The sequence below is a fragment of the Cricetulus griseus genome, chromosome 5 (genome assembly GCF_003668045.3).
Source record: "Cricetulus griseus strain 17A/GY chromosome 5, alternate assembly CriGri-PICRH-1.0, whole genome shotgun sequence".
NCBI lineage: Eukaryota > Metazoa > Chordata > Mammalia > Rodentia > Cricetidae > Cricetulus > Cricetulus griseus.
The window spans coordinates 16,994,719-17,020,045 of record NC_048598.1 but is presented as its reverse complement, the minus strand read 5'-3'; the positions used below and the strand labels follow the sequence as shown (position 1 = coordinate 17,020,045).

General features: G+C 33.9%; 1 protein-coding gene and 1 non-coding gene across 10 annotated transcripts in view; both read right to left on the bottom strand.

Annotated features, from left to right (window-relative positions):
* The window catches only part of Cep170 (centrosomal protein 170), an 84,170-nt gene that overhangs the window by 41,699 nt on the left and 17,144 nt on the right, over window positions 1-25,327 (bottom strand). For 5 of the 9 annotated variants that reach the window (XM_027418874.2, XM_027418878.2, XM_035445416.1 and 2 more), the window contains exons 2-9: window positions 21,159-21,303; window positions 20,243-20,332; window positions 16,639-16,717; window positions 11,992-12,050; window positions 11,746-11,905; window positions 10,052-10,186; window positions 4,764-5,240; window positions 97-254 (exon numbers count right to left, since the gene is read on the bottom strand). In XM_027418874.2, coding sequence (XP_027274675.1) covers window positions 97-254; window positions 4,764-5,240; window positions 10,052-10,186; window positions 11,746-11,905; window positions 11,992-12,050; window positions 16,639-16,717; window positions 20,243-20,332; window positions 21,159-21,263 — 1,263 coding nt within the window. In that variant the 5' untranslated portion in view covers window positions 21,264-21,303. Of the gene's footprint in view, window positions 1-96; window positions 255-4,763; window positions 5,241-10,051; window positions 10,187-11,745; window positions 11,906-11,991; window positions 12,051-16,638; window positions 16,718-20,242; window positions 20,333-21,158; window positions 21,304-25,327 lie in introns of those variants that run through there. The other 4 variants (XM_035445415.1, XM_035445417.1, XM_035445418.1 and 1 more) reach the window with 1 other exon arrangement.
* On the bottom strand, window positions 2,441-2,520 carry Mir350 (microRNA mir-350). The gene has a single exon (NR_105222.1). It is a non-coding gene; the product is annotated as a microRNA mir-350 (primary transcript).

Genomic DNA, 25,327 nt, shown 5'->3' with positions numbered 1-25,327 from the left:
ACATGAGATTCCTGAACTTTGCGTAAAAGAATATGACCTCCTCTTTCTGGAATGATCTTCATCAAAGAATGCAATCATAAAAGCAGTTTGACTTACAACGGCCTGGTCTTGATGCTTTTCAGTAGACTGGGTCTTCTTTTTCTGTTCTGAGTGATGGCGTCGTAAATGTTCCTCAAGAGTTGCACGCTTGCTACAGCGCCTGTGTGCCCCAGCATTTTCTGAATCACTCTGTGTGCCATCGTCGTGTTTGTTTCCTGGACATAAGAGAGGAATGATATAGTAGAAAAGAAAAAACTTCCACGGAGAAAATCAGAAGCACATACAAAAGTGCTATTTGTTTTGACACCCTTCCCCCTCCTAATCCAAAGTTGTATGCTGTTTTCCGTAACAGGCTCTGCATACTGTCCTCAAACACAATGATTACAATTACATTTAATCAACCAACAAGGAGGCCCTTCATAAACAACTGGATAAATTACTTTTCTTTCTCTAGATTCTAACTTTATAAAAGATTCATCAATGACTTAAGAGCAATGCACTATCATCTGTCATAGTTTATACTTATAATAGCAATACACATTAGTTCTGCCTCTGAATCGTAAACCTTTATTAACAAAACAAGAAAACCCACAAAAAACTGACTCTTAACATTAAGAGTAAGCAAGGCTTCAACCCTACACAAAGAACTGCAGGCAACTAATGAGTGTTGGGAGTGGGAGAAATAGTCTTTCCTAAGGAAGAGCACACCAACTGGTTATCCAATACCAGATGGTTAGCTCTGCCTGAAAACACACACAAGCAAGATTATACAGACTGAGCAGGTTATGTTCATGTATTTAGAATTATGTTTGTAACAGGAATTCATGAAAAAGAAGGTAATAATTTGAAAGAGACTGAACTAAGAAGAGGCATTTGGAAGGGTCTGGAGGGAGGAAAGGAAATGGGGAAATGAAGTCGTCATAATCTCAAAAAATAAAAGGAGTAATTTTTTAAAAGACTGGTGTAACTGCAACCGCATATTATTAAACAGAACATAAATGTCATAAAAATGGAATATATCTAAATTGTGACATTCGATACTTTTAAAAGTTCAGCATACCTTTTAATAAAAGATTGAAATTTTTAGTTTCTATTTATGACATAATTTTACAAATGTTTTGTTAGCAGAGATTTCTAAACTATACTGGTTTAAAAGAGTTCAAAAATGCTTAGAACCCTACCAAAGACATATGACACCCTTCCGTCTACTAAACCACATGATACAAATAAATATAGGCGAATGTCATGTCAAAGAAGTACAGTCACATTAAAACATATGTGAATTTTGAAACACCTATCTCCTAACAAAAGTTTTACTGGATCAGAGCAAGAGCTACTCTAGGCATGATTCAGATGGAATCACCAATTAAAGGTTAACTAAAATCCTTTTAAAGTTATAAATGATCTAGCGCATTGGAATATACATCGGCAGATTCCAGTTGTGTAGAAGTAATCTGATTAGGAACATTCCTGAACATTCCCAGGCTGTCTACTCTAATGCAATCACCTGAAAATAATGTGTTAGCCTACAAGACAACCAATCAGCGAGTAAAGACTTGATGTGTATGAAAGAATATGAGTTGTATGTCTAGGGGAAGGAATTATAAAGTTTGCTCCTAGTAAATCTGGAAGCTACCAACAATGGTGATAATTTAATACAAAACAGTTACCTGCAAAATGTAGCACAAAAAAGGAAAGAGGATAGACAAGGGAGTGGTAGAACTGAATGCCATCTTGAAAAAGAGAAACAGGGAGATAATAAGGTAAAAATAATGGGGCTGGGCAAGAGATATATTAATCTAAAAAACAAATGGGACAAATGTAAAACTCATCAAATTATTTAATACCCAAAACATAATTGAAAAGAAAAAGAATTTAATACGTGGAATCTCTGCCACTGATAATTTAGGAAACACAGGTAGTATATGGAAAGCAAATACAAATATAACCTCTATTTTAAATACAATTTTTACTATAGCACTGTTAAAAACATATTGGGTTGGATAAGCTGAATAGGAATTCAGTTTGCTAAGATCCAAAAGAATGAACTATAATATTTCTTATACAGGAAGACCAAATAAACTTACAATCAAAATTTTTAATGAAAATAACATTTGCATATCTTTCCTGCTATATTAATTTGTTGGAGATTAGTCATTTTCTTTCTTGTAAAATTACTATTCCTTCTAGTGCTTCAGTGTATTACACAAGATGAAAGGTGAGGATCAGGTCAGAGCTGCAATCTTCTGATTCTACTCAGCAAAAAGACCACCAGGAAATGCTCAACATGCTTAGCTCATCTGCCCATCACTAATGATGCCTAAATCTGGAAGTTCATTTACTCTCTCAGGTTAGTTTCGCTGTACTTCATAAAAAGCTGTGGCTAAAAGAAGCTGCAACTCTCCTAAAGGGTGAAAGTGTATGGGCTTTGTGAACACTATTTTCCTCACTGTCCCAAAGCGCATGCACTTTACTCTTGTAGGAGCAAGGCATCTCTATCTATCTATCTATCTATCTATCTATCTATCTATCTATCTATCTATCTATCCATCCATCTTATCTAATCTATCTGGTATCAGTTGTTTTTTAGTTACTAAAAAGCTCAAGTTTTAAGAAATTGTTACAATCTTCCTACAATCTGAATGTATCCCTTTCATAACCTAAATAGTAGGAAACTGTTATCAACTGATAGCAGCTCTGATTTCTGAAGCAAGTCAAATATCATTTGTGAATAAGTATGAAGAAATAACATCGGTCTATTTGAGATACAAAGTGAGTTATTGCTGTGAAAGGATTTTCTTGAAAGGCTTTAAAAACAGAATAATGTTAAATTTGAGAGTTCCCAGCAATGGTACCACACTGAGAGATGCCTACCTGGAAATCAAATTCAAAACTGATAGATTAATCTTTCTCAAAAATTTAAAACATATACTGATCAGTGTAGAGAAAGTGTTCATATGGATACTAATGATTCTACTTTTAATTAAGCTCAAACACGTCTTGGTGAAGAGCAGAGAATATACTAAAATGATGGTTTAAAATAATTGTTAATACAGGAAACAATAACAATGGCACTGTTATGAAAGGATTTTAAAAGATTTTTCCAAGTATTTATTTTATTTAATGTCTATGAGTGTTTTGCCTGCATGTATCTATGTTCAACCTGTGAGTGTCTGATGCCTGAAGAAGTCAGAAAAGGGCCCTGGACCCCTCTTTATGGATGATGTGGAGCCACCATCCGGGTGTTGGAAACTAAACCTGGTTCCTAACTGCTGAGCTACCTTTCCAGCCCCTTAACAAAGATTTTTAAATGCTACCTTCCTAAAGGATCTTTTCAACTCAACCTTCATATATTTAGTGAGAGTATAAACTTTAGGACGACTCATTTCCAATATATATACTACCTTTAATATTATACTAGCTTATTAATATTTTCATCAAATTTATATTATTGGTCAGTTTACAAATGTTACCTTTAACCTATGCATATGTATACTTTTCAATTATATATAAATATCATCTAGTAGGAATAAATATGTTGCACCAGAACTCAAAACCCTTTATTCCAGGTGACTATTGATGACTATCACTAAATATTTTAATAAGTGACAACAAAGAATTAGGTAATCATATGCTCTCAATATCCTGAAATGTCTTAGAAACATATTGGTACTAAGTATAAATTACTATTTCTTCATTACTTGACCAGAATTCCAGGTTGTAAGGTACGGATTAAGTCACTCAATTCCGTCATTAACAATGAAGTCACTAGATAACAATGTATGCTCAAGTCCAGATGAAATGTTAAGAAACAGAGTAAGACACATGTGATCCCCACCTCAAAAAGCATTTTTAAAAAATAAAATTAAGCAACTCCTAATAAAAGCCACAGAATGGTTAGATTCACATACAATTATACTTTGTTCAAAATCATTCCTGTATTGACAGCATATTAAAACATAAAATAGAATAACACAAATTCCAAAATAAATTCAATTCACAAAACCAGTGGGAATAAAGCTGATTATTTGTTACAACCAATATCCATGTACGAAGTTTCTAATGATTGTGATCAAGTGTTGAATATAGTATATACAATAGCTAATGTTACTATATAATAATATGCAATTATTATCCACAAATGAACATCTAAATTATAATTCCTGATAGCATAAAATTTACGTTAGAATAGACACCTAGCAAATTCATCTAAGCTGAAAATGTGTTTTGTGAGCAGCCTCTGCAAACAGCTTACATTTGAAGCACCCCATCAATAGTGTGACTGAGCTAAACAGAACTTTCAGTCCATACCAAGTAGCTTAATTTTGTTTTCAAAACCTAGCTATGATACTTCACTGAAAGCATGATACAGATAAAACAACTGAACATATCCTTTCTTTAAATCAAGAAAACAATAGGGATTATCTTCTAGGAAATTCTATTTTGCATAATGAATAGATTTTGCTTTTCTGTAGGAAAAAATAAAGATAATTAATGACATAAATATCCTCCTCCACAAACCAATGTAACCACATTGGGAAGAAAATGAAGAAAATTTTGAATGAGTAATTTGGACATGAACGGTGCTCTTTGCTTTTGAGCTTTAAAATTAAGTGTAAATTTGAAACGCAGATATTTTCCATTGTATAATTAATAGCAGTCTGCTAAGTTTGATGACCAACTTTTCATTATGACACAATAGGAATCTCTGAAAGTCACTTTACCTTTCAACCTTTTCAAGTACACGGGAACATCACTTTTAATGCTCTTGGAATCCTCTTCTGTTCTCTCCCACACCATTTGAGGAGGGTTGTTTTGTGCTAGCCAGTCAGCTACTTTGTTTTCTGGCGCCATCATTCCTGTCTGAATTCCCGGCAAGTCTTGAGTTCCAGGAGTGGCCTTCTTTGACTTGTGACGATGGTCAGAAGTGAATTTTGTCACATGATCTCTAATAGTTACTTTTCCTGGCATACTGTCATCAAATTCAATGGTAAATGAAGCATGCCCTGCACCTGCTATATGGGAACTTGGCGTGTCTTTTGTTGGAATCTCATGAATAGTGCTCTCTGCTATCTGTGATGGCTGCTGGAATTCTTTTGTAGGAATTTCAAAATAACTTGGTTCCCTACAGAAAGGAAAAAGTGCTTCTTCATTTGCAGCTGCAGACTGTTCCTCCGCTTGCTTGGCATCTATGCTGCACCCTAATGAGAAAAATGAGAGAGAATTCAAAATATTTGGAAGCCTGTAGCATGAAGGTCATTGGTAATGACCATTTGCATTATTCTGAGAATCAGAAGGCAGATGATAATCCGGATGAAAAACAATGGCACTTATATGACAGAAAAAAGTCAAAGAGATGTCACAGAGATCAAAGGATCTTGACTATGATCCAATTACAAATAGGAGATGCAAGATAAACAGCAGCAGCAAAAAAAAAAAAAAAAAGGGGGGGGGGGAAGCAAAGCAGGAAAAGATGGACTCTGCACTGACAGCTCCATACATTTTTCAACTAGAAAGTCTAGAAATCATCAAGCTGAGAAAGAAAGTATAGATGGAGATGTTCTATACATACATGTGTGTATAAATAAACACATACATAGTGTGATAGAAAAAGCATCCATTACCTAATTGAGTTACCAGAATGAGCTATTTGAAACCCTTGAGAACAAACGTAGGGCTCTGACGGTGAAGAGGCAGTCAAGTGAGGATGGAGACAGGAAGTAATTATATAAGCGATGCTTAGGAAGTCATAATTCCATTTACCAGTCTCTATCATATTCAGAGACCCCCTACTTTAGGACAAAATTGATAATATCTTGGGAGATGACACACATGTTATAAGGTAAGAGTGGTTAGCGATACAGCATGTGGCTTGCTTGCTTGAAGCATGGCAATTCAAGCAGTAGTATGAAAGAAATAATGCAGAAACAGAAAATTCTTTAGTCAGCCAGTAAGTCTGGGAGAAACTTAGTCTACACCTCTGTATATCAAATTGTGCACAACTTCCTAAAGGTCAAGGGTGAAAGTTCAATTACAAGCAGTAAGTGGCAAGGAGAGCAGGCAAAAACAGAACACTGACAATTCCTCCAGTGACTGCTTAAATCACTGACTGCATAAAGATGCAAAAACAGGTGTTTGGTAACACAATGTAAAAGAAAAAAGGCGAAGATTAAACTGCCTGTTGGTTGAGAAAATAAAATGCAGTACCTATTACCAAGACAGCCTACTATCATAAAAGAATTAATATGAAATAAATTTCCCTAAGGCTCAAATATCAACCTTATTTTAAACAGATTTCATAGTAAATCAATTACAATTTACTAGAAAGAAAAGGCAATACAGGCATACTAGGCTGTTTCCAATCTTTTTTTTAATTACAAGAAGTATGTAGTCTTCTGAAATACTTTTTCAAACATTACATCTTTGTACAATTCATTAGGTGCTATAATTGTCTTCTTTATTAGTACATTGAGTATGAAATTATAACAAAACTATCTTCTTTTGTTACAGAGTAATATTCTTGTTATCAAATATGTGGGATATGATATAGAAGATATCAGGCTACACTACTAAAATAATAATGATCACAATAGCCATGGTCATATTGTCAAAAAATGTACACAAAAGGCAGGGAACATTTGCAAATAGAAATTTTCAAAGTAAAAATTATTCTTTTCAAAATTTACTCCATTTGGTTTGCCAAAGAAAGGTGAAAGTATTTCACAGGAATTATTATAGCAAATAATAGAGGTTAAGATGAAAATCCAGAGCAGATAAATAGCCTTGAAAACAGTCTCCCAGTGCTACTCAGTATCAAGGGCCTGAGAGGCTCAGGCTCTGCAGGACATCACTGTCAGATTTCATTGTTCAATAACTTACACTTGGTGATTCTCAGTAATGAAGGAAAAACTTAAATTATTCTTAGCTTTCTCTGCCTAAGAAAGCGGTGCTGTAGATAACTACATTTCATAATGACTTTTGACAAATGGTTTCACTTTTCAGTAACTCAGTTGTAAAATTAAAGTTTCCTCATCTAGAAAATGTAGTATGTGAACAGAGATTAATTTCTCTGTAGACAAAGTCATGAAAGGTGTGAGCCTGTCAGAACTGTAGTCTGACTAGAAATACATATTAGAAAAATTGCTAAGGAGTTTTAAGATCATGCTAAAAAAATTGAACAGGTTTCTTCTCTTACAACATTGAAAGAACATAGTCTGAAGTTTATGAATTTTCTATTTCTATTCACAGCCATTTTTATTTAAACCAAATTAAACTACATGGGATAGTATTGTTTATACTAATATTTTATAATTAATTTAAAGAGCAATTTAGTAACTAAGCTAGAACTGAATTTGTATGCCTAAACTGGACAATATTAACAGATACATATATATATATATATATATATGTGTGTGTGTGTGTGTGTGTGTGTGTGTGTGTGTGTATACACATACATGTATCTGATATATTTGTTTATTTATTTTGAGATAGGTCTTTAGTAGCCCAGTTTGGCTTTGTTTATTTATATGTGAGACAGGGTCTTAATCTGTAGAAGCCTTCATTGGCTTGTGGCGATGGTCAGAAGTGAATTCTGTCAAAGAGTTACTTTCAGTGGTGTACTGTTATCAAATTCAATGGTAAATGAAGCATGTACTACACCTGCTGTATGGGAATTTGATGTGTCTATTTTTGGAATCTCATGAATAGTGCTCTCTTCAGTAAGTAAGTTAGTATCACTCTGTGTCTCAATTCTTTTATCTATAAAATGGGCAAAAATAACAAAGGTAACTACTACCTTTAGACATTGTCATGATGAAATGTATATAAATCATTTGGAAGAAGCAGACAAACTAAGTGCAACTGAATGCTTGCCATTATTTGTCATGGTTCTACTCTTTATCATAGTCATATGTATGTGTCATTTTATTTTACAAGTTATGTATGTCAGAATTTCAAAACTGTGTGAGGGAACAAATGCTACATTTTTATGGCTCCTTAATTTCCACTATCATGCAATTATTTTCTGAATTTTGCAACAATTAAATTAATCTGTGTTCTTTAATGCATCTAATTGGTTATACTCCCCCTAACCAGATAGTTCTCTCTAGTGCAAAATGAGGTTAGAATATATGGTACTTGAAGTAAGGAATTTAGAGTTCAGTGATGAAGTTTTAGACAAAGACAATTAACCAAAGCAGTATTGTTCACTAGCAGTATAGTATCATTTAGTAATTTACAATGCACATACTGTGGGAGAAGAGGAGGCAGGAATTAGCACAATTTATGTGGGGGTACATTGGGAGAGAACACTAAAACAGTAACAGATATCAGGTGCACTAGGGAACAAAAAGTTCAAAATTTTGTCAAGCAAGACAAAATCACTCTAGTTGTTGTGGAACTAAAATAAAGATCAGTTCACATTTGCTATGGAAAGTTTACAGCAATAAGTTGAATTATGATTCATCAGTGAAAACAAAGACAACAAAATAGGTTTTATATTAGATAAAATGAAGACCATAAAAAGTAGACATTCTTGATTGACGTCCAGTTTCCTTCCTAAAGAACTTTTTCCTAAAAGAACTTCAATACTTTCTGGTACCACTCTTCTATGACACTGCTTATATGCCTTAGGGACAAATAACTCCATATCATGCTTCAAGATGAGCAAGATAATGATAGTCTCACATTGTTTGCCAGAGACTGGTTAGAATAGCAGGTGACCTTCTTTAATCTGTGAGAAGCTAATGAGAGATCTGCTGAAGATTTTGGGAGAGGTCTTCTTCCAAATACTGGGAGGTCTTCTTATACAACTTTTGTTCTTTACTTCTGGGTGTGATCAAAACTGTATAACTTTGAATACTGATGGCAGCAGCTTTGAATGTGAGGGGTAACTCTATCAGTATGTATGTACTGTGGATACCAAATCAGAGATGGTGAAACTAGATAACAATGCTATCTATTGCACTGAACAACCCTGAGAGAAATCAGGTATGGGAGCCAAGACATTCCTTTCCTACTCAGTATCAGACAGCAATTCTTTCATTTACAACAGAAGGCATGTTAAATAATATTAAATGATATAAAGAACAGCACTGGTGAAGAAACAAATTTGTGATGGAAAGCTATTTTCAAATTTGGCATCCTAAGTACTACTTGATCATGACAGCTTTTTAAAGACTTGTACTCTGGTGTAATTAGACTGTGTCAAAAGACACAATGTTCATAACTCTCCAGCTAAGAAAACTGTCCTGCTTACTTTGTATAAATGAAGTCAAAAACACCTTGAAAGAGTTCTAATGGGGTTTGTCCTTGCCTCAGTGGCACACTATGTCTTCAAAACTGATCTTTGGTGTCTGTACTTTATTCCTCCAGTTTTGGATCCTTATCTGCTGTTAACAAAGAAATTGGTTGTTCCATCCTTCAGTTCTGATGTCTTTTCAACAACTTTATGCGACAATTGGTATCTCCATTTATCTTGGAAATCTTGACTTTTCTGGACACTGGTCACCACTTAACCACCCAAGTTCCTTAGTTAATAATATAAGAATCTATTTCTACACTTTGGCTGCCGAACTCTGCATCATATTGCTATCTTAATAAAGTAAGCATGCTGGGGCTTTAAAGAACTTATAATTTCATATTGTATTTTTTAATACAACAGATTTTTTATTTTGTAGTATATGATTATGAATCAAGTAAAGACATGTAACTCACATGTCCCTACTACTTTATCAATTCATTTGCATATTTTAAAATGCTTAAATGTCCAGTGTGTGGCATTAATCTGTTTAACAATTTCATAAGCTGGAAAAATATGATGAGATTTTTATAAGGATACCATATTTAGTATTTTATGTTAAACTCATAATATATTACAAGAGCAAAGCCACAATCACCTTTAAAAAAATCAAGTTATGTTATAGATCATTTTTCAGAGTAGACTGACTTTTGTTTGGAATATAAATACTTGCCCAGTATGAATTTGATATCATAGCTATTGAAGTATTTTTACCTGAAGTCCCAGTTTCATGATTTTTTTCTTCAGGCTTGCCATTAGATTTGAAAGCTCTTTGTTCATCTACCTCATCATCTCCCCACCATGATGGCTGCCCATATAATGGAGTACCACGGGGCATAGCAGAAACATCTAAAAGAGAAGGGAGGAAAATCTCTCTAAAGCAGATGAAGCAAGAAAACATATTTTGCATAGTGCTAGATTTACTTAGTTGATTAAAAGTACTTTACTTTTAGTAACGTAACATTTGAGCATGACCTTACGCAGCTCTAGACACCATTAAGTGAATTAAGATCAGCAATGATTGAGTAATGCAACATGCTATAATCAACAGCTTTTTATTACATGTTAGGGACTTCTGATATATACCTGAGCCCCGGGAACAAATGATCTTTGAGTACTTAGACAGAAGTATCTTAGGTGGAAGAATTTTGTTAGAATTACCAAAAGAATAATGAAACCAGTCTGACCAGAAATGTCACTAAATCTAAATACATAAAAGATAAAACTAAAGCAAATACTGGCATGTACAACAACATAAGAGTATTGAACAGTAACTATATTTGTACTCAGTGCTAACAGATCTTCAGTTCTAGTAGCTGTGATACTGTTTATCAATTTAATACATTTGTTACATGAAGGGATTATCTATATAAAACATCTTTGTAGTTATTAAAACTGTAAGCATTATATGATATGAGGGTGGTAATTAAATTTTTCCATTTTATTTCAATTGTAATTCAGAGAAACATAGATAATATGAAATGCTAAACTATTAAATATCCTTCAAATATTGAAATCACTTTCCTTAATAATTAAGATATTGGTTGCACATACATATAGTTCTGTCAATGTTTTCTAGGAAAAACAGGCTATATTGAAATGTGCTCTGGGATGGATCACTAGTATAATTATTTTTATGCAGGTATAGACACATGTTTGAGAACAAAGAATGCAATTTCTTCAACCCCAAACATAAATTCAGAATTTCCAAAGGAATTAGCTTATTGTAATGTATATCATAGTGACAACAATCGTGTTGTTATTGTAATGTATATAATTATTGACAAACTATCAGGTGCTGTTTGAGGTCATTGAGAAGCTAGTTCTGGAAGTGAGGTAGACACATCCCCCACTTTAGATCCCAAGCAGTTTGTCTCAAAGTGTCCTCCAAGGTCTGGGGATGAGCTAGTCCACCTAACTCTGACAGGGAGGGAGACAAAAACAAAAGAGCCCCAAAGTAAAACATGGTGTCCTTGAAAACAGCTAAAATGTAAACTATTTCCATCAGAGGTTATTGTTGTTTATCCTATAATATGAAAGTGTCTACAGAGGAAGAGAGGAGCTGGAAACATAGCTCTGGGAAGCTACATTTGAGAACTGCAGCTAACTGCCTCAGTTTCCTCAGTTAGTTACTACTGGATGTTGTGAGCAACCTATTAGATGATACTACCTTTCTGTAGGTTAGTTGCTGTGGTTACTTGGAAGCCTCACATCAAGTGACAGTCTATTCTGCCTGGGACTTTGTACTGGGAACTCCAACTGCTTTAAAGGTGCTTCCACAGTTAACCAACTGTGAGTACCCAACTTGATATTTTCCTTTTGTGCTTCCTCTCTTCCTCCCCTCCCTCTGAATACAAAGATAGATATAGCTATTGTAGGTCATTCTCCATAGCATACAAAGCACTTACCCATGGATTTCTCCTCAGATTTCAGTGCTTCTGTGGCTCTGTGTGGCACTTCTGTAGTAGCATCCACTTTTGAGTCTGTGCCTTTAGCACTTGCTGATTTTGGTAATTCTGATTCTGAAGACTTCTGAGACAACTGAAGCTGAATGGTAAACTTCTCATGCTATAAAACATTTAAAATCAAAGGGAAGCTTCGATAAAGGAGTCAACTGTAGTGAGTAATAGTCAACCACAAGGGTAAACTCTTACCTTAAGAGCCTCTTCAGGGACCCTCATTTCTCCTCGAACTACAGTGAAGAGATTTGTATGTAAACAGAGCTAAGGAAGAATATAACTCCAAAATTTTGGTTACTGTGCTTGAATATGGTCATCAAATATAATTTGGAGATTGTTCTATTTCAAGAGTAAATATAGGATTATTATGTTTATTTATCATCGATTTCTACAGGTACTGGGGATTAAATCCAGGACTTTGCATATGCTAGACAAGTTTTCTACCGCTGAACCACATCCTAAGATTTAAAAGAAATTTTTCTTACAGACAAGATCTCTAGGCTATCCTCAAATCTGAGATTTTTTTTTTAAATCTGAGATTCTTCTGGCAGCTCACTGAGTACCTGGAATGCAGCATGCGTCTATAATACTCCCTTTAATATTAAAAAATATTTAAAATATGTAATTTGCCACTTAAAAATATTAACAACTTAAAAAATCTAATAAGTATTTATAATCTCAGGCAATACTAGCCTTCAAATAATTAGAGCACAAATATTTTTATTTTCACAAACAACAATATGACAGGACCAAATTATAGATTCCTAGTCATAAAGGTGTAAAAATGTCTCATGAGTTAATACCAAAAGCAAATCCTGAAGGAACTGATTATCAGATTTTTATCAACTTTGATAATAATGAGGTTCACTTTGTAAGTACAAAGAAAATGAATGCTATAATAAGGGTTTATATGGCAACCATACCACCCCTTCCCACCATGGACTGCAATAAGGTCATATTATATTATAAAACAATGATTCTATACACATGAGAACAAGTGCCAGATATAATGAAGGCTTTCATTATTATGCCAAAACAACAAGGCCTCTTACTAAAGATCAATTCACTAGAGGTCCTGTTTCCTACCATTATCAACCTTGCAGTGAAAGACATTTTATAACCATGTGCTAAATTCTATCCTCCTTTACTAACTCAAAGCATTTATCAATCACTTCAGGAGTAGAAAACTGTAATCACTGTGATGTGAGCGAAAGAGAGACAGAGACACAGAGACAGAGACAGAGACAGAGAGGTCCAAATGTAATGGGAGCAGTAAACTTATTAACAGAATTTCTTAGAGCTGTAAACAACCTTGGAGAATACGCAATTCATTTCGTTAATCTTTGTTCTTACTCAATAAGTAATTTAGTGAACAGAACCTCCCATCCCCAAATAATCTACTTAATTCTGTCTGGAGCTTTCTTGTCAATAAAGTAGCTTCCTAAAGCTCTGAAATATTAAAATTTTCCTTTTGTCACATACATATTTGCTGATATACATAAAAATATACATGTAACAGAAACATTTATTCATTGATGATGGGAGTGTAAATTGATATAAAATTATAGGCATCTGTACCAAAGCGTATCAAAAACCAGAGACAGTTAATATATGTCCCAGCTATCTTCCATACCTGGGCATATACCCAAAGTACTCCACATCCCAACAAAGAGGCGCTTGAACATCTGTACTCGTTACACTTTATTCACAATAGTAAGGAAAGGGAGCCAGCTCAGATGACAGTCAACAGTTCAATGTTTGATGAAGAGGTACTACATATACATGACGGAATTCTACTCAGCTATAAAGCAAAAGGAAATTATAATATGCATGGAGTGGATGAATATGTAATTAAGCAAGCTAATTAAAATTCAGAAAGATAAATCCCACATTTTCTATTTTATATGTGGACTTTGGATCTTAATGTGCATATGTGTGTATGTATGTTTGTATGTATGTATGTGTATGTGATAAGGGTATATAATCAAAGTGGAAAGAGTGTAGGAAAGTGGTACTGAAGAGGATGATAATAAAACATTTAAGATAAGAAAGCAGGAAAGAAGTCACTGGGAATGTAAGACTGTAAAGAGGCAACAAAAGCAAACTGTATTTGAAACCCAGGATTTTGCATAGCAATAAGAAAAAAGACGAAAAAAGAAAACTACAACCAGATATGGTGGCATATGCCTATGACCTTGGCATGCAGGGAGCTGAAGCAAAAGGACTGTGAGTTTGAGACCAATCACTGGGCTAGTGTCAGTTTTCTTTAATGATGCAACCAATTCCTGGTCAGTTATCTACAGTCCAGGTCAGGTCCATTCCCAAGGCTAGTTAGCTAGGCCACACAAACTGAGGTGGGGAAGAGCCTGAAAAAACTAAACTCAAAAGTTAGGTGGGAAGGGAGCAGAGGGTGGTTACGGAAGGAATTGGGGGAGGGAAAGTGAGTATTTTCATAATAAATTGCAGGACACCTTCAAAGACTAAAATAATATTGTTTAAAAAATAATTTAGTAGATACCCAGACCAACAAAAACTACACCTGCATAATAGGAAGCATCTAACAAATATGAAATGAATTAATTTATTTGGCTTCCTTACCTGCCAGATTTGTGGTCATCGGAATGATCACAAGCTTCTGAGGTTTATCGATTGTTGTTTTGAGTTTATGGTCATTTTGGAAACTGGAATATTTCAATGAGTTCATGCTTTTCAAAAACATGTCTCTAGTTAGAAAGCAGGCTGATGGTATATACATAATGTTCTCTAGTTTAAATCTTAAGCCATGTTAATGTTGTTGATCTAATAAGGTGACATGTTGTTAATCAGAGCTTCCCACTCTAGGGCACAGTCTGTATACATTGGCTATTGATTTTATATGTGAATAAAGCATGACAATTTCCCCAGTCTACTATAGCTAATACAGAAACAAACATAGTTATCACATGCAATGATTTAAAAAATTCTGTCCCGTGGAATAAAATTTCTGCCAATTTAACAGACCTATGTTCATTTATATTAGTGGTTCTCAATCTTCCTAATGATGTGACCCCCTTTAATACAGTTCCTCAAGTTGTGATGACCCAATGATAAAATTATTTTTCTTGCTACTACATAACCGTAATTTCCCTACTTTTATGAATTGTAATATAAATAACTTATATTTAGAATATTTGATATGCAATTCTCAAAGGGGTCACAACCCACATGTTGAGAACCAGTGCTTTATGTAAAATTCTTGGAATTATAATCAGTATAAAATGCTAAATGAAAACAATGAAACTAAATGAACTTCATCGGGACATTTAAGTAACAGTGTTAGCTCAATACTGACTGTATGATTCTGAGGAAGTCCCTAAGGACAAAAAATTAAAAGCCCTAGCCATTTTTAGATGTATTATGAGTTACATATTAGGGGGAAAATAGTTAGCAATCTGCAAAGGCATAGGCTATTTCTTATGTCTCCTCCTCCTCTTGTGAGTGCTCTCACTATGCTGAAGTCATCTTCCTGGTCCAGCCTCCTGAGAAGTGAGGATTAGAAGCATACTATACTGCATTTGCTATAGTTTCTTCTGAAATTAGTGCTCAAAAGTAACTTTACAAATTTTATTAAAATCTGAATTTCTTAGCATTTTCCCTTTTTTAAGACAACTAATAGTAAATTAATTAAAGGAGATACTTGCATATAAATATACCTAAAAGTTTTGATAAAACTGAAGCTGGTTGAAAGTAATTTTTATTATTTTATGTAATTTAAAACATTTACATTTTTAATTGGTGTATGTATGCATGTATGTGCACCAAGACACATACATAGAGGTCACACAATATATTTCAGGAGTCTTCTCTCCTTCCACCGTGTGGGTCATGCGGATTAAGCTCAGGTTGCCAGTCTTGGCAGGAAGTAACTTCAACTGCTGAGCTACATCATAAGCCTCACCAAACATATTTTTGGAAAGATTTAGAATATATAACAAATAAGTATTCATTTTTTTCAGTTTTTTTAAATATAAATGTTATATTTGTAATCTAGCTTTAAATTTTAAACTTTAAAAATTCTATCTTTTGTTATTTGTGTCAGTACATTTGCGTATCAACTACAGTTTTCTGAGACTATAATTTCTCTGATAAAGTGATCTAAGTCTATGAGGTTGTTAATGTTTAAGTTTTCAAATTATTATTTGAGTTTTGGTAAATGTTTAAAAACTAAATAAACCTCAAGAAATTTTCATCATGAGAAATATTTTTATTTTAACTAAATGCAAATAGAAATGCTATTATTGCTTAGTTATATTACTTCATTTTACTAGGTTCCTTTGTACTATTCTTTACACTACAGTAATATCATACCCGTCCAATTATTAGCCTCTGATTTTTAAACACAAATTCAAATACACACTAAATGACAACATGCTAGTCAATTAAAGTTGGTGCCAGAAAGCAGTCGATGTTAAAGTTTAAATTAAAACAGCAGGATAGCATAGAAGGGAAGGCAGGTTAATGTTTTATATCCTCCTAAGAGACTGACTTGGGACCTCATATTTCACTTGGCAAGAACCTAGGTAGACAGTACTTAAGACTTTCACTGTCTTCCTCCCAATTCCACTCTTTTAACACCCAAACTATACGCACAGCAGCACACACAAAAAGAGAGATGAGAAACAGCTGAGCCTTACCAAGCTTCCCAGGATCATTCCTAGGAACCAGTAACCGAAAACAAGCAGAAAACACCTAATAAGCACAAACTTGTAGTACTGTGAATTCTGATATCACAAGATGTTACTTGTAGCATAGCACATATTTTTTAAATTCACTTAATAAATGCAAAAAATTATATAAGGATATCATATCCAAATCTCAGCTTATCTTCAAGTTTCAAAGTGATGTAAGTCTGCTCTGGTATCCTTACATCATTCACAAAAGTCTACAAGGAAGAAAGAAAAAGGTTATATTGCATATAAAGTATTAATTCTCACATTTCAGTCAAATTCATCAACCAATTACTATTCAAAAGTTCTTATGATGAAATGCATCCTAACATGTGCCAAGCAGCCTCCAGCATAATTATCTCATACTTTTAACCTTTGTCAATATTACTGGTAACATAAAACACAGTGAATTTTGACACTTGGAAGTTTTCTAAAGATGAAGTCAGAAAAGTTCTTAATCTGCTGGAAACCTATACAGAATAAAAATGATTAATTCTAAACAGCTTCAGGATTTTTAGGAATTTTATTTGTAAAGATTAATACTTTATCGCTTCATTCTCAGAATCATTCCACTTAAAAATTTATTACATTTATTAATTGATTGTGTGTGTGTACACATGTGTACAGTACTGTGCATGTGAAGGTCAGGAAATTTTGCTGGAATTAGTTCTCTTTCTACCGTGTGGGTTTCAGGAATTAAACTCAGTTCATCAGGCTTAGCTGCAAGCATCTTTAACTGCTGAGCCATCTTGTGGTTGCTTTACAAATGCCCCAAGAATCCGTGGATCTTTCTATGAATCTATGATACATTGCAGTATCTTAGTAAATGGATTTTTCCTATATGTTGAAATTCTGCTTTATTTTCAATTATTTCTAACAATGCTAAAAATTACCAATAACAAAACAAACTGCAGAATTACCTAGACACTATCTAAGAGAAATACGCCACAATTTCCCAATCAAATAGTATACACTACTTGTTGTGTTTTCTTCGTTTGTTTTTTGGTTTTTGATTTTTTGAGACAGGGTTTGTGTGTGTAGCTTTGTAAATCATGCTGGCCTGGAACCCACAAACATCCTCCTGTCTCTGCCTCTGGAGTGCTGGAATTAAAGTCATTCACCACCACTGCCTGGCTGTATTTTCTTGTAGGTTTGTAACAAGAAATAGTTTTGATAATGCATTTTAAATGTAATCTAGTGTATTTAAAACATACTAGTTGAAGCAAAATTAGTAAGGTATTTCACATATATGTGTAAGTTTTTGGAATTTTAGACTAGTCATGTCTCAAGTATTCAGTGGTTGCTAATGGCTATGATAGTGAAGCCCAGACAGAGGAATGAGGAGGCAAAAGACATAAGTCATTCTGTCTTCCTTCAGTTTCTTAGTGCAAAGCTTGACATGCTTTCTTTGTAGGTTTTTTTTTTTTTAATTTCCTTTTCTCCTTTTTTAAAAATGCTACTAAAGAGGACAGCTAAAAACACTTAGTTAAATGTCCATTGAATCAAAGGGAGGCAAACAGGAAATAAATACAACTCAATTATACAATGAATAGACAATGAGCATTATAGATTATAACAATGATATAATCATAGCATAGACAAAATTATCTCACTGTGTATCTTCAGGGAATGAAGATAATTCTAGCTCACTTTTCTTTCCAGAATCAACAAGAAGAAAAAACAAAAAGAACAAAAAGAAAGCAAGATGTTTTTATTCTGGTAGACATTTAATAAGAAGGACCATGAAGTATCTCCCAACATGAACCTAAATAGTTATATATTTTTAAATTTTATTTTAATGTTTTATTTGTGTGTGTGTGTGTGTGTGTGTGTGTGTGTGTGTGTGTGTGTGTGTGTGTTTCACTAGGACCCAGGACTTGCTGGTAGGCTATGTGTGCTGATCAGCAAATGCTGGGAATTACCTGTCTCTGCTCCCCGGTGCTGAGATTACAAATGTTTGTAATTATACTAAACTTTCTACATGTGTGTTGGGGATTGAACACATGACCTCAGGAACTCCAGTCTGAAAAAAGGGAATCAAAAGGCCTAGGCTAGAACGTAGGCTGCTGTATAGTAGCACAGTAACAAAAGATAGGACTGGGATATGACAGTCGTGGTAGGACACACAGGCCAATGGAAAGAAAGAGAGCAGAAGATAATCAAGGTTCTCACAGAGAAACTTCAACGGGCCCACAGAATACTAAGACATATAATAACAAAACTGTGGTTGAGATGAAACTTTCTGAACTACATTCTACACATAGAAAAATAGTAAAATTTTATTCTACAAGGTCTTTTGGATTGGAAGTTAATTCAATTATATATATTCAATCATATATATTCATACATAATTACTATTACATACTCACATATACACATACACACATATATATGAGGGATTCATGAACTGTACGAAGCTCTGTGTACTGTGATTATAATTGAGAGCTAAATCATACAAATCACCCAGTAATTCATAATCAAGCACAAAAAAAGACATTAAAACACAGGTTTTTGGGTGTAGAAAATGAAAAAACCTAGCCAAAGGAGTTATGAATCCACACTATTAACATATATCCTTTATAGCAATCCTGCCTACTTTGTCTTTTTTTTTTTTTACTTTTAATTCTTTCAGCATGTTAACATTAACCACTTTATGTTCCTAAATGCAAGGACCTTTCCTTTGATCCCTTTAAGAAGTATAATTTGAGTTTTACTCTTTAAAAAAATATAGAATGGCAAAGAGAATGGAAAGACAAATAGGCCAAAGAAATCTAACCCAATTGGACTCCTGCCTGGAGAAGAGTAGAACAGCAGGAAGACTATAGTTCTGGAGATATGCCAAGGAGAAAGGTGACAGGTTATATACTGTCTCATGCCACATGTGAGGTATTTCAGTACAAATCTGAACAATGCAAACTTAATTACATGTACTAGAATCAACAGAATAATTAACCCAAAAAACTTCAAATAATCGATTTGTCTTTTAGTAGTAGGCAAATTATAAACTGAAAAAGTTCTATTTATGAATACGATTTCCGTGTGTTTAAAGTGTATTTTTCATGGCAGCAATTCACAACACTCAAAATGCAGTAGTTTGTTAAATTTCAACAGGATATAGTATCAAAGATAATATATCTGCTTGTTAGAAGAGTCACAAGAAAATTAAGATGTTGAAATAATTCAACACATCAATATTCTCTCATATCCTGTGACTATAGTCTGAAAAACGTGAAAGTTCATATAGAAATAAAAAAAATCTACCACAATTACACAAAAATATCTAAAAAGACAAAGAAAAGCCATCCTAGTGTTCATTGTGTGTGTTAAGTGTTTAGATCCTTGTTTTTCTCTAGTTCTCTAGTATCTAGCACCAAATCTACCTTTCCATTCTTATTTTCTAAAAGTGAGAACGTCTCTTGTGCCCAAAAATGTTTTACACAATCTTACCACCAGGGACTTTTTCTGTCTCCCCACAGATGAACCCAGTCACATACTGAGCTCAAACTTCCATCTCATCTCCCAAAAGAAATCTATCACATACCATATCATTAAATGCCTTTCTTAATTCCTCTATTTATTCCTTAGCTTCTTCTACATATGACTTCAATGTACTATGCACATTTTAAGTATTTAAAAGGGAAAGACAAACTAAAGAAAAGGGGACTATACACACAAGGAATATGACTTTATTAACATTAAACAAGTATTCAAGCAAAATAAAAACAACATGGTTAGCTTACCCCATTAAGGCTGCCTAAATCTTTCACCAAATGTTCATCCATAGACGCCTCATAATTGATTACTGCATGCTGCTTATCCACACTACGGGACTAAAAGGAAAAAATTTAAGCTCACAACCACAAGAAAATACTAAAGTAACAAAAGAGATTTTTACCTATATATACAATATTAATAGGACAGCTGATAAATACAGGGATAGATCAAAAATGCAGATTAAATCTAAACAACATAAATTTGGCCTGATTTCCTTAAGACAAAAATAGCTAAATTTCCAAAATACTCTTATCAACAAATCCATATTTTAATTCTGAATTTAAATTAATTTTGTTGGCTGCATCAACTATATAGTTTAAAAATTGTAAAATTGTTACACAGAAATCCAACAAGTTATTTTCTATTTTACCTATCTTATTGTTAAGAAAGTGTTACCTCCCAAGATTTCTTCCTTTAATACTGAATACTGTTAGACAAACTGAGTAAGAAACCCAAAGACTTACGTGATAAAAAGGGACAAAATGATGGATATCTGACCAAATTTATTATCACTTAAAATGTGAATTCTAAAACTAGAATATTTAGAAATGAATTTTTTATAAACACAGGAAGTATACCTATATGTACACATGTGTACATCATATACAAGCACGCATACACATTTCTCTATTTTATGCTTTCAGTTTTCAAACTATAATCCGTAAAACACAACTTAGTTACAGATAATACAAGGGTAGATAATACAAGGGTGAAAATTAATTAAACAGATGCAAGAGTTAGGTGAGCCAGAAAACTTGTCTGAATTTTAAAAAGTGTATCTGATATCTGACTGAATACTGTGTCTCTGTAAAGGGGAAGGCAGCTAGCTCTTGACACCCAGCTGATCTTAGCGCTTGCATATAGAGAAGGCTGACATATTACCTGCAGCATGAGCTCACAGTCATCTCTTCCAACAAAAATCATTTCTCGTGGCAGCCTGTGGCGAGTGCCTCCACTGCTCACCAAAAACCAGGATGTTAAGCTCATTTCTGCTTAGCTTCTGAATCCTTAGCAAAGCTACATCATCCTGCAGATGAAGAAAAGCACATCAGAAACTCTCTTCAGTATCTAGTTACCAGCCCTGTAAGTAGGCCTAAAATAGAAATGCCTTCATCAACATTTATATCCACTATAAACCACATTCTCTTCAGTATTGTAATCCAGAAACTCCACCAAGAGTCCACTTAAAAAGGAAAGAATTAAGAAAATAAGTAGGTGGTCAATTAGTAAATTTTTATTCTATTTCTAAAAGGCTTCTAGACCCAATCTGTACGTTCCAAGTAAATACCTCTAGTAGTTTAGTAATATAAAAAAACAGCTGTGTTGTACAAATACATGTCTTACTGAAAAAGTCTGACAGAATAAAACTGAGAAAGTATATATGGTATCTAACTAGAATAACTTTGGAATCCAAAGACATTGCTTGTATATCAAGTGTAGAGACACTGGGCACTGGGTAAAATTTCAACAATTTAAAATTCCAATTCCTTCTTCCTCCTCCTCCTGTCCCTTGTCCCTTCCCTGGAACTTGCTAAAGAGATCAGGGTGTCTTTGAGACCACATCATTTATTCCTCTTGCTGCTGCCTCCTTAGCGCTGGGATTACAGGCGTGAGCCACTACTTTGTTTTTTCAATTCATTTTTCTTAGAGTAGCAATTCTTAAACTTTTGGTTCTCAGGACTTACTAGTACTAAGAAAAAGATAAGAAAAGAAAAGAAAAAAGAAAAGAAAAGAAAAGAAAAGGAAAAAAAAGGACCCCTGGGAGTACTTGCTTACATGGGTTATGATATACCTGAAAAACTAGCATTTCTTTCATTTGAAAGAATAATAAGAAATCTCACTTAAAATTACTAATATTTGTAGAAAACTTCATTTTCTAACCCCATCTCCAATGACAAAAATAGCACTACTTAAAATATGGGTTATCTTTTAGACATCTGTATTAATAGAAAAATTTCCCCCATCATCTTGCATTTATTCTACTACCATAATTTTAAACTAGAAAATATAAAGGAAAGCTGGTTTTAAGGGGGGTAAAAGGGAGTTTTATTTAAAGTCTTTTAATATATCTGTAGGGCATTTTAAAATATACAAGGCAAAGTTTCTTGATTGTATACAATATGGAAGTGCTGTATGAATTATGCACAAATTCATCTTCCACTCAGATGGACTTCTGTAACATCATACATTGATCTTTTGAAAAAAATTAAGGTTTTCAGAATTATGTAGATCTTCAAAATGCTTGACTCTTTAATTCACACTACTTTAAAACACATTAAATATTACCACCCATCTCAACAGAAAAGTTTTATTAGGTTCCTACTAAGCTTACGGGATGAATTCATTATCTCAAATTATGTCCTTGACACCTAAAATTTTACCACTGAAAAGAAAATCCTGTCACTTTTTCTTAAGGTTCATTTTGACAAATACTTAGCTCTACTTTAGCAATCTGCCAATCATTGGCATAAAGTGATGTTTTACGAAAGCATGGGTCTAACTTAGCTTACACTTCACATAGTGACACATCTTATTTTCTTGCAGACAAACACAATAGTCTGGCACAGAGAGTAACTGTTCTGTAAGTAGGTTCCTCTAGATCTGAGAACACTACAAAGGTATGAATTCAAGGTCAAGCTTTCAGATAGGCACCCACTGTTACATTTCTGTGAGATAATCTTAGGAAAAGGATTTAATTGCAGCTAAACAACAATGATGACTAGAGCTACTATTGGTACTGTCTGGTCCAGTGCCTTAATCTGTTCTACTGAGCTTTTACCACAGTTGTTTTTGTGTCATGTGTGCTAATAGAAATGCAACAAGAGAGGCAGAAAGTCCTTTGATATCACTGAACATCTGGTCCCATGGACCTTGAAAGGATTTCCTTCATGGAGTCCCAAGGACCTGGAGACTGAGATTTTAGCAAATCCTATGGTATGTAGCATTGTCAGTAACATATTCAAGCTCAGGAATCAAACAGATCAATGGGTGAGTCTGAATCCTGTTCTACTATTTTTACTCTTCATAGCCTTAGGCAAGGTGTGTCATGTTCCTTAGTTTCCTCTCCTATACTTAAAAGTCATGATACCACCTACTCAAGTTTTGTCAGGAATCCAAAAGAATATTTTCATTTTTTCCTAAGATGTATACTATGCTGCACTTGAACAGGAAATAAACTATAATGGAAGGAAGCATTCTACAATAAAATAGATGCATATGTAAGCCAAACATTGTACAATGTTCTGAGGAAAATCCTGGTTATTATGTTAAAAGAACACTGTCTTAGTTTGGTTTTTGTTACTGTGATAAAATATCATAATGACAAGCATTTCGGGCAGAAAAGGGTTTATTTGGCTTATAGAGTGCAGTGGATCATCAGAAGAAGCCAAGTCAGGAACTCAAAGAAAGAAACTGAAGGTAGGAATTGAAGCAGAGGCCATGAAGAAACATGTCACACTGGCTTTTTCAGCCTGCTTTCTTATAAAATACAGAACCACTTTCCCAGGGTGACACTGTCCATAGGTGGGATAGGCCCTCCCACATCAGTTACCAATCATGAAAATGCTCCCCAGGCTAGCCTACAGGACAGTCTGATGGAGACATTTTCTCAACTGAGGTTCTCTCTTCCTAGGTGACCTTAGTTTGTGTAATACTGACAAAAAAAAAAAAAAAAAAAAAAAAAAAAAAACCTAACCACCACAGTCATGTACACATACACGATGTACACAACTATGTAATATAATATTATTATAATATTATGTATAAAGTTGTAACAATCAAGTCTTAATATTCCTGAGCTTATACAATCAGATTGGTCTACTTAAGTGGTTTATCAAGTCTCACAGCTACCCAACCTTTCAATGCAGTTGATCTTAGTCCTATACTTTCTGTCAAATGGGTGTTTAGCATTTCTTTCACTACTTCAGAATACAGTCTCCGTGGCCCTGTCAATAGATAGCCAGAACTTAACTAAAGGAAAATATTTTACATAAATATATCACATAATTTACATACTCCATTTACAAGGAAGAACAATTTTTAAAACTCTGAATAGTTAAGTAGGTCAATAGTTACATACTTTTTAAAGGAAACAAAAACAAAAACTATAGTATGACATATTCAAAGGAAATCAATTCATCTTCAACAGTAATTTAAAACAAGGACCAAACATGGACAAAAAAAAAAAAAAAAAAACCAACTTCTTAGTGTAGAAAAATCTGTTTAAACAATCACCATTTATGTTATAAAACAGCTTTTAATTCTCATTTGCAATAAGATAGTCTTTAAACATTTCTACAGCATGACACATTATAACTATATAATTGACATAACTGTATTTATGCAATTTTCACAATTATATATATAATGTAGTTAAATGGCTTTTTATAAATCTCATTGGCTTTTCATGAAGTTTAGAGAATACATATTTTCTAAAATGAAACAAAAATGTAATATTTAATATACAGTGCATTTTGTCGGCTAAGGCAATGACCTTGAGTCCACTAAATATCTTTTCTTCTGGGGAATGCAATATAGCATAAAGCTACATTCTCTGTTTTTCTCTCAGTATCTCTTAGATTTACTATCATTCCCCAAGTACTCATTTTTTTTTTCTTTTTTCATGTGTGTGTGTATATATATGGTATATCTATATGTATAGGTTATGTGGCAAGAGAACATGTAGAGATCAGAAGTGGATGTTGGATATCTCTTGATCACTATTTATTGAGGTGGATTCTCTTGCTGATCCTGAAACTGATCCAGCTAGTTGAACTACCCAGGGACCCCAGGCCTGTACTTCCTAGTGTTGGGATTACAGGCAGGTCATCCATGTGGGCTGCCAAGCAGTTTCAAATTGTGCAATAGACCCAAACAGACATTTCTCAAAAGAAAACAAGTAAGTAGCCAGCAGTAAACACCAGGAAATGAAGACAAAACCAATATGAACTCTTTAATCCATTCAATAGGTACTGTCAAAACACCACAAGCACTGATGGGAATTGTAGATAGGAATGCAAATTAGCACAGCTATTATGAAAAACATTATGTAG